This window comes from Hyperolius riggenbachi, chromosome 9 (assembly GCF_040937935.1).
Source record: "Hyperolius riggenbachi isolate aHypRig1 chromosome 9, aHypRig1.pri, whole genome shotgun sequence".
In the NCBI taxonomy this organism is placed as follows: domain Eukaryota; kingdom Metazoa; phylum Chordata; class Amphibia; order Anura; family Hyperoliidae; genus Hyperolius; species Hyperolius riggenbachi.
Window position 1 is genome coordinate 221,523,341 of NC_090654.1, and position 13,028 is coordinate 221,536,368.

Consider the following 13,028-nt stretch of genomic DNA (forward strand, 5'->3'; position numbering starts at 1 on the left):
CACACACACACACACTCACACACACACTCTTTCTGCAGTTGATCACAGCGGGAGTGTGGTGGGGCCATGGGCAGCTGCAGTGCCCAGCTGAGGTTTTTCATAGCTTTGTACTGCATCGGGCAATAAAACTTTCAGTTGCAGTGGTCAGATCAATACTGAACAATATTTCTGCTTAAATTTTTATCTAATGATGATGTCCACCCTTTTATCCTCTGCAGCAATGCTGCCAGCACTCATATGCCTATTTGCTAAAGACAACCTCTGGGTATGATGCCGAGCACATGCATTCAGCATCTTTGGTCGACCATGGGGAGGCCTGTTCTGAGTGGAATCTGTCCTGTTAAACCACTGTATTGTCTTAGCCACTTTCCTACAGCTCAGTTACAGGGTGTTGGCAATCTATTTATAGCCTAGGACAGCAATGGGCAAACTACGGGCCCATGGGCCGGATACGGGTCGCGCGCGCTGTTACTCCGGCCCGCCATCGGGCAGACTGATTCCTCTCCTCACCCCTGTTGGCACATCTCGGTGTCGTGTCATATGATGCCGTATTGCCATGGAGATACGACATGGGAATCTGCAATCAGGGGAGTTTTAAATTCCCCCATTACCGCTCGCTCGCGACTGTAGGCAGGAGGAAAGAAGAGAGGAGGGGAACTATTTCAGGATTGTGGCCCGAGCCATGCAAACTTTGCTTAGCCCTGGCCTAGGCCATCTTTATGTACAGCAACAATTATTTTTTGGTAAAATCCTCAGAGAATTCTCTGTCATGAGATACCATGTTGAACTTCCCATTGACTAGTATTAGAGAGTGGGAGAGCATTAACTCCAAATTTTAAAACCCTGCTTCCCATTCACACCTGAGACCTATTCGTACTAATGTGTAAAGTGACCCCAGAAAGGGAAAATGTCTAATTTAGTGGAACTTTTAGCGTTTATACTCGCATATAAGCCGACCCGCATATAAGCCGACCCCCAACTTTTCCCTGAAAAACCAGGGAAAATGATTGACCCTCATATAAGCCGGGGGTAGGAAATGCTGGATTGGTGCAGCCCCCCAGTGTGTCCCAGTATAGCTAGTATAGTGCCCAGTATAGGTAGGTAGTGTCCAGTATAGCTAGTATAGTGCCCAGTATAGCCAGTATAATGCCCAGTATAGCCAGTATAGTGCCCAGTATAGCACCCAGTATTGGTAGGTAGTGCCTCAGTTTAGCTAGTATATTGCCCAGTTTAGCTAGTATAGTGCCCAGTTTAGCTAGTATAGTGCCCCAGTATGGCTAGTAAAGTGCCCAGTTTAGCCAGTATAGTGCCCAGTATAGCGCCCAGTATAGCGCCCAGTATGGGTAGGTAGTGCCTCAGTATAGCCAGTATAGTGCCCAGTATAGCGCCCAGTATGGGTAGGTAGTGCCTCAGTATAGCTAATATAGTGCCCAGTTTAGCTTGTATAGTGCCCCAGTATGGCTAGTATAGTGCCCAGTTTAGCTAGTATAGTGCCCAGTTTAGCTAGTATAGTGCCCCAGTATGGCTAGTAAAGTGCCCAGTTTAGCCAGAATAGTGCCCAGTTTAGCCAGTATAGTGCCCAGTTTAGCCAGTATAGTGCCCCAGTATGGCTAGTAAAGTGCCCAGTTTAGCCAGTATAGTGCCCAGTTTAGCCAGTATAGTGCCCCGTTTAGCTAGTATAGTGCCCCGTTTAGCTAGTATAGTGCCCAGTTTAGCTAGTATAGTGCCCCAGTATGGCTAGTATAGTGCCCAGTTTAGCTAGTATAGTGCCCAGTTTAGCTGGTATAGTGCCCAGTTTAGCTGGTATAGTGCCCAGTTTAGCTGGTATAGTGCCCAGTTTAGCTGGTATAGTGCCCAGTTTAGCCGGTATAGTGCCCAGTTTAGCCAGTATAGTGCCCAGTTTAGCCAGTATAGTGCCCAGTTTAGCCAGTATAGTGCCCAGTTTAGCCAGTATAGTGCCCAGCATAGGTAGGTAGTGCTCCCCCCTCCCCCCGCGGCCGCCGCTGCTATTACCTGCTTAGGCAGCGGCCGCTTCCTAATCCGCGTTCCCCTTCTGTTTCAGAGTCTATCACAGCAGCGCGCCCGGCGCTGCTGCTGTGACGATGCAGAGTGCAGGAAATAGCGCGGCTCCCTATGGCGGCGATCTGTATCGCCGTTACCAGGGGAACTGCTCTTTCCTGCCCCCTGCATCGTCACAGCAGCAGCGCCGGGCGCGCTGCTGTGATAGACTCTGAAACAGAAGGGGAACGCGGATTAGGAAGCGGCCGCTGCCTAAGCAGGTAATAGCAGCGGTGACCTTAGCAGGGTCCATTGACAGACCTGAGGTAGAAATCACATACCCCAGAAATGTGACGGATGTCACCGCAAAAATACACTTTTCCAACTTGGCGTACAGCATATTTTGTCTCAGCTTGTTCAGCACAAATTTGACATGGATCCTGTGTTCAGAGAGGTTGTCAGAGTAAATCAGTATATCGTCGAGGTACACCAGAACAAATCTGCCTAACACCTCTCTGAATACCTCATTAATTAATTCTTGGAAGACGGCCGGCGCATTACACAACCCGAAGGGCATCACTAAGTACTCGTAATGCCCGTCGGGTGTGTTGAAGGCCGTCTTCCATTCATCGTCCTTTCTAATGCGGACTAGGTTGTATGCACCCCTTAGATCCAACTTCGAGAAGATTTTAGCTCTCGTGACCTGTGTGAATAAATCATCTATCAAAGGTAACGGATTGCAATTCTTCACCGTGATTTTATTCAGGCCTCGGTAATCAATACAGGGTCGCAGGCCTCCGTCTTTTTTTTTAACAAAAAAGAACCCTGCCCCAGCAGGCAACCGGGACAGGCGAATGAAGCCTTTGGCCAAATTCTCACGGATATATTCTTGCATGGCCAATTTTTCGGGCCCAGATAAATTGTACAAATGCCCCCGGGGGGGGGGGGGGGGGGGCATACAACCTGAACGGAGATTGATGGGACAATCGAAAAGGGCGATGTGGGGGTAACTTATCTGCTGCCTTGGGACAAAATGCACCAGAATAATCTAAATACTGCTCAGGAACCCCCTCCACCAGTATCTTGGTTTGGCCCAAAGTCACCTTTCCTAAACATCGTTGAAAACAATGATCTGACCAGGAAATTAATTGCCCGGTCGCCCAATCGATGTGCGGAGAATGAAGGCGCAGCCATGGCATACCAAGTATAATGGTGGACGTAGACATGTGTAACACAAAAAACTGTAATCTCTCCCAATGTAAAACCCCCACCGTGATTCCTATCTCTGGTGTCTGGGACAGTGGATGATTCCTCTGCAGAGGAGAATCGTCCACTGCCGTAACCTGAATGAGTGGTTCTACCGCTGTGAGCGGAATACCCAAACTCTTAGCAAAATCAAAATTCATAAAATTAGCCGCGGAGCCTGAATCAATGAAGGCTTCCGTGGCCTCGGTCTTATCCTCCCATGTGACCGTACAGGGAAAAAGCAACCGTTTTTCTTCTAGGGGTATGCATCGGGCGCCTAGGGTGTTACCCCTTACAACTCCTAGGCGGTAGCGTTTCCTGGCTTATTAGGGCAGTCTTGTACCCTATGCCCCCCTTCACCACAAACATAATTGTTCAGACATTCTCCGTCTTCTCTCCACTTGGGTCAACTTTGACTGACCAATCTGCATCGGCTCAGGTGGAGGCAAGACTGGAGAAGATGAGACAGAAGGAGATGGAGTTACTAGGGGTGCCGCGGGAGGCGCCGCTTAAGATGTCAACCTGACAAGATGACTGCCCCTAGTCTGTCTCTGATGGCGTAGCCTACGGTCAATTCGAATGGCCGATGAGATGGCCTCATCGACTGTTTTGGGCTCGGGCTGACTTGGGCCCGGGGGGAGCGGGGCGCGGACCACCCACCACTAGACCACCAGGGAAGACTCGCATACAAGCCGACCCCCCAACTTTTGACCCCCTTTTTGGGGGTCAAAAATTCGGCTTGTATGCGAGTATATACGGTACATTCTTCTCTTAGGTGGATAAAATAAATGTCGTCATTCATACACCCTTTTTTTTTTTTTTTTTTTTTTATAACCATTTCAGCCTACAGTGTTGTTCACCGTATGCATCCGAGCAACTTTCACCTCCCATTCATTCGCCAATAACTTTATAACTACTTATCACAATTAACCAGCCTGGCGGTATGGACGAGCTCAGCTCGTCCATCACCGCCGGAGGCTGCCGCTCAGGACCTGCTGGGCCGATTTTCATCAAAGTGCAGCACACGCAGCCGGCACTTTGCCAGCCGCGTGTGCTGCCTGATCGCCACCGCCCTGCGGCGATCCGCCGCAAGCAGCGGCGAAAGAGGGTCCCCCCAGCCGCCTGAGCCCAGCGTAGCCGGAACAAAAAGTTCCGGCCAGCGCTAAGGGCTGGATCGGAGGCGGCTGACGTCAGGACGTCGGCTGACGTCCATGACGTCATTCCGCTCGTCGCTATGGCGACGATCTAAGCAAAACAAGGAAGGCCGCTCATTGCGGCCTTCCTTGTTTATTCTGGGCGCCGGAGGCGATCGGAAGAACGCCTCCGGAGCGCCCTCTAGTGGGCTTTCATGCAGCCAACTTTCAGTTGGCTGCATGAAATAGTTTTTTTTTTTTATTTAAAAAAAACCCTCCCGCAGCTGCCCTGGCGATCTTAATAGAACGCCAGGGTGGTTAATTGATCTATATCTTGTTTTTTTTGCCACTAATTAGGCTTTCTTTGGGTGGTACATCTTGCTAAGAATTTTTTTTTCTAAATCCATTTTAACAGGAAGATTAAGAAATTAATGGAAAAAAAATCATTATTTTTCAGTTTTTGGCCATTATAGTTTCAAATTAATACATGTTACCATAATTAAAACTCATGTATTTTAGGTGCCCATTTGTCCCGGTTATTACACGGCTTAAATGATGTCCCGATCACAATTTATGGCGCCGATATTATTAGAAATAAAGGTGCATTTTTTTCAATTTGGGTCCATCACTATTTAAAAAAATATAATCTACTCTCTTGACATGCATATTGAAAAGGTTCAGACCCTTAGGTGACTATTTTGTTTTTTTTTGTAAATTTTTTTTTAAATTAAAAAATGTATTTAGGTAATTTTTGATTTGGGAGGTAAACGGCTAATTTTTAAATGTAATATAATGTAATTGTTTGATAAAAAATGTATGTGGGTGTAGTTCACTATTTGGCCACAAGATGGGCACAGTCAAAAAGTCCAGGAAGTGAACGATCACGCTTCCAGGAACTAGAAAGGGGATGGAAAACTTTTTTTTTTTTTTTTTGCAGAAATACCGTCAGCTTTTCTGCAGGGGGCTTAGATCGATGCATGGGAAGTATATTCCCATTCATTGATCGGGGGGCTTACAGCAGGTGGCGGGAGCGCGTGCGGTCGCGCGCCTCAGGCAGCAGGTGCTGCACAGTCTGTGTGGACGGATATATCCGTCCAGATAGACTTAAAGGGACACTTAAGTCAAACAAAAAAAATGAGTTTTACTCAACTGGGGCTTCCAATAGCCTGCTGCAGCTGTCCAGTGCCCACGCCGTCTCCCTCCGATCCTCCTGGCCCCGCCGGCAGCCACTTTCTGTTTCGGTGACAGGAGCTGACAGGCTGGTGACGCGAGTGATTCTTCGCGGTGCTGGCCACAATAGCGACATCTATGCTGCTATACCATATATCATATACCATATAGCCGCATAGAGGGTGCTAATGTGTCTGGGAACGCGAAGAATCACTCACGTCCCCAGCCTGTCAGCTCCTGTCACCGAAACAGGAAGTGGCTGCTGGTGGGGCCAGGAGGATCGGAGGGAGACGGCGAGGGAACCGGGGCAGCTGCAGGGGGCTATTGGAAGCCCTAGGTGAGTAAAACTCATTTTTTTTTGTTTGACTTAAGTGTCCCTTTAAGTGGTTAATTTGCAGCTGGCTATATTTCTAGACATGGTTCTTTTCAGCCATGGGAACCACCCCCTGTTGGGTAGACAGAACAGCTAAACTTTTTTACTTTTGTATCTACTTCTCTCTGCAGTGCTTATTTCACTCATTAAATAAAATGTCAACCTCTTTTTTTTTTTTTTTTTTTTTTTTTTTTTTTTTTAGGTAATTCTGCAGGAGCAAAAGTTTAGGTGTAAAGAAGCCTTCCAAATAGTGAAGGGAACAGAGCTGTGTTCCTGGACAGGCAGAGAATTGGCTACCTGTGATGAACACTTTCATTCCAGCAAAGGAAATGTGGGCGCAGCTGGCGCCACCATAGGCCGTAATAGGAATTATGGCTATAGCCGCGCACAGTGAGTAACTTCAGCGCCGCCAAAAGACGGAGCTAAAGTTACTTATAAAACACAATAGTTCGGCCTCCAGCAATTGCTGGAAGCCGAATTATTTTATTCCCCACCATCCATGGCGGCGTGGAGGGGGAATAGTATTTAACGTCGCGGGGAACTTGTGCAGGAGCAGGATAAGCTGTATACCGGCTGTATCCTGCGCCCAAGTCTCCCGGCGGCAGATTGAGGGGTTGAATCAATTTCCAACATGTCCAATCTGATCACGATTGATAACGGGATCGATTTTCAGATCAGTACTACACAAAAACGGTTATCAATCGGGAGCGTGTTGGAAATTATCGCATCGACCAATCGAACTCGCAGGAAATTACATTGTACCTAGCATAAGGCAGCTATACAGATGTAAAAATTATTCTGTATTGGTTTTGAGAGCTGGGTGGCTGTACAGACAGTGAGGGTAGAGAGGGGTGAAAGTGAACTGTGCATGTGCAGGGAAAGTGCTAAGGGCTCTTTCACATCAGCCAACGCGTGCAGGAGCGGTTCTCCTGCACGCGTTGTCTGCCTGCGGCGTGTCGTCGGGTATCTGCGGTGCGAAGCAATCAGCGGCGGTAGCTGGTAATTAAACCCAACGGAAAACGCTGGCTCACTGGTGCGTTGGCCGAAAAACTGCGCCCGGGTGCGTCGGAACCGCAACGCATTGAAACGCAGCGTCGGGTGTGAAAGGTAAAATGAAAGTCTATGGACTTTCATTTTACCTTGGTTAACGCAAACATTAGCCATTTGCGTTAACGCATAAAATCGCCGCAAGTGTGAAAGAGCCCTAAGCTCGGTTGGCTGTGAGCCATAAAAGGGTTTAAGGTCTCGTTCACATTGCGTTCCGTTCGCGTGTCCATCTGCGTTGGGCTGTTTTTGAGGCGTTTTTTTTTTTTTTTTCTTCTGATTCCCGGCGCTTGGGTGGGCGATTCTTTTTTTGTGCTTTGCGGGTTTCTGAGCTTTTTTTTTTTTTTTTTTTTCCAAGCGTTTTTGTAATTCACACCCTGACGCAAGTCAGGACGTGAACTCTTTAAACCGGAAAATAATAAATACAATGTTTTTATTCTTAAAAAACGTGACCGTAATCGCTACACAAAGCGATTTTGTGAGCATTTTGCGTTTCTCCTATACTTTCCATTAAGGCAGAATCGCCTACAAAAAACCCGGAAACCGCTTGCAGTGTGAACAAGCCCTAAGTGACTGGTCCAAGGAGTAGGCAAGTGATGAATAGCTGCTCTGGCAGAGAGAGGGTTCAGGTTTGGTTGTGCAGACAGGGAAGACTGATGTTGTTCATAGAATGTTTGGAATGTATGCGGAGCTCTGTGAACGTGCTCTGACCAAGAGAATTTCCAGACGTTTTCAGACTTTTAAAGTGATCCCGAGGTGAAAATAAACTGATGAGATAAACAATTACCGGTGTATATAATCCTCCTACTCCAAAAAAATTACTAAGTATCCCAGGGTTTTATTTTATATTTTACAAACTAGGTTGAATGTTTTACGGTCTCTAATCAGTGGCAGCCTATTAAGGGTCCCAGAGTTTGAAAAGGTCAATATTTCGTGTATTTTATCTATCCCTGTCCTCAGAAGTTGTACTCTGCCAGGAAAACTTTTATGGATGCATTGCTTATTAGTGATGTTTACTATATTCCTGACAAGGTTCTGACAAGACAAAAGCTGTCGCTTCCATGCTTAGAAATTAACTTTCAGGCAGAAAAATAAAACAAGCCTGGTTATTAATGTTTTGTAGTGTACATACACATGTTTATCCCGTCATGTCACATACTGCCTCGGGTATGCTTTAAAGCCTGTCTTGAAATGCTCCTTTATGCTCCTATATTGCTTCCTCCACAAGGCTCTTCACAGAGACTCTCCACTCTGGCTTTCAGAATTTTGCTTTTGAGTGTCCGAAATCAAAGCCAAGTTTCTAACGTAGATGGCCACACGCATGCTGTGTGGGGTTTTTAACTCGGCCAATTCCATCTCCCCCCCTCACTCCATTTTCCTTTTGCCTTGCTTACTCCCCGTAGATCGACAGAAGGATATTGGCATTCATCGAGAGAAAGCAAGCAGAGATCAATGAAAACAACGTCCGGGAGTTCTGCAACGTTATTGATTGTAATCAAGGTAAACGCTCCTCCGGTTGCTCCATCTCCCAGTGATCTCCGCCAGAGATATGGCTGGAAATGTGTGCTCTCGGCTGATTCCTGGCTTTGTACAGCTAGCGGGTCACTTTGATTCATCTAGAGGAAATTGTCACAGAAGCACTAGCTTCCTTTCATTTCTGCTGCATTTAGTCAGTGAACACAGCACTTCCTCTGCCCATGTTTGCATTTTATTTTCCAGTCTTATTTTTTTTGTAAAGCCCAACTAGACTTCTAATGTGCACAGAAATGATCTTCAGTCCAAGCAGAACTGAAATTGAAAATGAGATTTACATTTGTCATTATCAACGCTTTTTTTTTTGTGCTTATGTTTCCTAAAAAAATTCTAAATAATTTATCAAGATTTTTCTTATGTCTAAACTGTTATCTATTAAATAATATAAAAGACATGCCTGCACAGTTTCTGTAGATAACATAGAATACATCGTGTCCATTTATCCACTTTCCTACTGCAGGTTCTTTCCCCTTTAAAAACCACAGCAATTTTTTAGCATATTGCGCTCCTCTTATTCATTTACCAATAACGTTTTCACTACTCGTCATTCCTCAGTGATCTATATTTTTTTTTCTCCACCACAAATTAGGCTTTCTTTGGGTGATACTTTTTGCTAAGAATTTTATTTTATGTGCATTTTAAAGGGAATAAGCCGGAAAATAATTGAGAAAAGTCATTATTTCATTTTTTCTTCTCTTTTTTTTTTTTTGCCATTATAATTTTAAAATAAAACGTGCTACTATAGATAAAACCCACATTTTATTTACCCATTTGTCCCAGTTATTATTACATTTAAAGGAAACCTAAAGCAAAAAAAGGCAGTTTAACTTAACTGGGGCTTCTACCAGCCCCCTGCAGCCGCCCTGTGCCCACGCTGGGACAAACTGGTCCCCCGCAGCGATCCAGTGTAGTTCCTGGCGACTGAGCCAGTTGATGGCTGCTACGCCTGCGTGGCCCTGGCCACACGCATAATCTATGGCACTTCCATCGCCAGAAGAGTCCTGCGTATTCACAGTACGAGATTTTCTCTTACTGCGCTTGTGCAGGACATCCCAAATGACAGAAGTGCAATAGAGTAGGTGTGTGGCCAGGTGGTGACAATATATTTATTTGGTAAACACTGAGGGCATGTCTATATATGCCCAGTCCGCAAGTGAAGTTTTCAGGGGCATATATACAGTACATATGTATCAGAAATCTACAACTGGTTAAAAAAATAAATACTTGCTTCAATCGAGGTAAGGCTATACTGTGCATGTGCAAAGAAAAATCTGTGCAAAATTGTGCAGGCCACGTCCACAGTACACAGATGGGAGAGCGCCCATGAATGGTTTCTGACTAGGGTTAATAGTTAGGGTTAATGTTAGCCATTAATGGTTATATATTGAACAGTTGGGGACATTGGCTATCATTTAAAAGGAATAGGCTTAGGTGAAAGGTCAGGGTTATTGTTAGGTTTTAGATAATGAAAGAAGTGAGGTTAGGCACAGGGTTTAGACTAATGTAGGGGAGTGGTGGTCAGTAAGTATAGTTGAGTAAGAGGTCACCTAGGCCAAGAGGTAAAGCTAGGGTTGCTGGGGCTACAGTTAGTGGTTTCAGTGTTTCACGAGAGAACCCGATGGAGCAATATGTATGAAATCAGGATTTACATTGAAGGCCATGTATCTTGTATATTGTGTATGCTGCACCTGAAAGAGCTGGCATTGAAAAACTAGACAAGACACAACATTTATATCGTGCTTTTCTCCTGGTGGACTTAAAGGGAAGGTCCGAGGAGCTCTAAAAATAAAGAAATCCACTTACCTAGTGCTAGGGCTTCCGGGCAGCTGTCCTGTGCCCTCGCCGCAGCTCCGGTGGCTTCCCGGTCTCTTACAGTGCAGTGGCCGACCTCGCCAGGTTGGCATCTACTTGCACTTCAGCTCCAGCTGGCATCATCCTGACTGTACTGCGCAGGCGCACAACAGTATGGATGATGTCAGCGCGACTATGTAAGACGCATGTTGGAGCAGAGGTGCGGCGAGGGCACAGGACAGCTGCAAGGGGCTGGAGGAAACCCCAGGTAAGTTAATTTTTTTATTTTTAATGTTCCTGGACGTGTCCTTTTAAAGCGTTTCAGACTTGCAGCCACTTAGGGTGCTCTCCACGGGTGACCGTGAGCGCATTAGCAAGTCTTGGTGTTATATATAATATACACGCTATAGCAGCATAGAGGGGTGATATAGCGGCTGGGAACGCGGAAAATCAGCCGCGTTCCCAGCCTGTCAGCGGCTGTCGCCGAACCCGGAAGTAGCCGCCGGCGGGGACAGGACAATCGGAGCGGGGCTGCGAGGGCACCATACAGCTTCGGGGGGCTGAGGGATGCCCCGGGTGAGTAAATGTCGTTTTTTTTTTCCTGACTTAAGTTTTCCTTTAATGAGTTTGCTATTCAGCACCAAATACGGTAGATGTGTCGATCTTGACCACACTTTGGCTAATCGCTTTGGCCACCTAGCAGTTATGTTTCCATTTCTGGTGGCCAGTCAGAGACTCCTGGTGATAAAGAGGTTCTTCACTCAGAGGAGGCCAGGAGAGAGGTGACTTGATTCTGATTGTGTTACAAAATAGAGAAAAGGCTCATCACAAACTCAGTCCTGATGTAGATTTCTACTCTGTCTATTCCACCAGCTCCTTGCTTATTTCCAATATTGGTATAACATCTGCATGTTCAAGTATACTATAGTATGCATATTATAGGGCACTTTTTTTAATTTAGATTCCTAGTTCTACACACATAAAGAGAAGGTATTACAGCAACATCGTCAGTGTGGTTTTCAAGATCAAGGATTCTTCCATAATGTAGAGCACTTTAGGGCAAGGTCACCAAGCCATATTCAGCACTGCATCAGCCTATTACATGGGATGCTTTTGAAGCATTGTAATAGATGTGACCTCACATTTGCTTTAATAGCCTTGCAGAAGCTTGTCCTGGCATATTGCACTATAGTGCTGAAAGCGGAGTTTAAAAAAACAAAATGGGGGGGGGGGTGGGGTGTCTGGCAACTGGCCAGCCAACCTTATACCAACGTTCCATGCTTTTAAATTAAAATAAAAATAAACAGCTACATGTGCTGCAGTACAGATTATCAGTAGTTTTTCAGAACAATCTGTCTGTTCACCAGAAACTGATATATTGGTAAATTCTTGAGCTGAAGTGACTTCCAGAGATTGGCAGTAAGGTTTCACCACATGCTGCCTTCCTTCTCAGCTGCCCAGACTACTGACATTAACAGGGCACTGGTAATTCTCAGAAGTCCCAATGTTGTGCTGGTTCAGAAGACCAGCTGTGCCTCCACCCGCTTCTGCTTTTCCCATGCCAGCCATGTCCCCTCCTAGTCTTTTGCTATTGTCATTGCCTGACCTCCTGCACCAGTGCTGGAGCCAGGTGGGAATCATGTTAGGAGGGGGAGAGGCTTAGAAGAAAAAAAGTCCAATTAACCAGTTCAAATCATAGCCAGGGCACTATCTACATAGTCTGTATGTTCTCCTCGTGTCTGCATGAGACGTAGAAGGGCAGCAGATGTCTATAGGAGTCCTGATGGAGGAACACTGATTTGTTACAACATCTTTATATTATGTGCAGTGCAGGTTACTTGAGAAGGGCTTTAAAGTGAGCCTTCTACCTCAGCATCTCTAAGGGCTCTTCCACACCAGAGCCCTTTTTTGGAGTTTTAACGCAAAGTCTATACTTTGCGTTAACCAAGGTAAAAGGAAAGTCCATAGACTTTCATTTTACCTTTCACACCCGACGCTGCGTTTCGATGCATTGCGGTACGACGCATCCCGGCGCATTTTATCATCGGGAATCGGCGTTTCCCCTTCAGGTTAATTAAAGTGGACCCAAATTTAAAAATACAAGATTTCAGAAATAAAATCGATTTTCTAAATTATAATAATAAATAGCAGCCTTTTTTCAGCTGCATGATGAGAAATATAAAATATTTTACATTTATTGGAGGAACCCCTCCCTTCCTTTCAAATTGCTGGGATTTTTCCGGCAAACTGGTGGAGTAGATTGTGTCCGGCAATGGAGGAATTGCTAATGGCTGCCCCCAGTATAACCCTAGCTATGAAAAGAGAAGGGTGAAAAGCATGCACTGAAATGATCATAGGTTTGAAGGAGTGTTTATTTACCTTTGTATGTGTCAGAGTGGTGCAACTAAATATTTTTAATTAAAAAAATGTTTGGTTTGGGTCCGCTTTAACTACTGCCGCCGCTACTCAGCGTCGCACCGCAGATTCCTGACGACACGCCGCAACGCGTGCAGGATCCGTTCTCCTGCACATTTTCAATGTGTAACCGGCCTAAACCTAACTACCTAACTAGGCTCTACTGAGCTTACAACCACAAGGCCCCATAGACAAAAATCTGACTATTATCATTTAGTATTTATATAGTGCCATCATCTTCCGCAGCACTGTACAGAGTTTGTCTTGTGATGTAACTGTCCCTCAGAGAAGCTCACAATCAAATTTCTACCATAGACATATGTCTA

The 13,028-nt window shown here is 45.7% G+C and overlaps 1 protein-coding gene across 1 annotated transcript in view; it reads left to right on the top strand.

The window, feature by feature from the left end:
• The window catches only part of MBIP (MAP3K12 binding inhibitory protein 1), a 57,300-nt gene that overhangs the window by 20,569 nt on the left and 23,703 nt on the right, over positions 1 to 13,028 (top strand). The window contains 1 exon segment of the mRNA XM_068251906.1: positions 8,367 to 8,463. Coding sequence (XP_068108007.1) covers positions 8,367 to 8,463 — 97 coding nt within the window.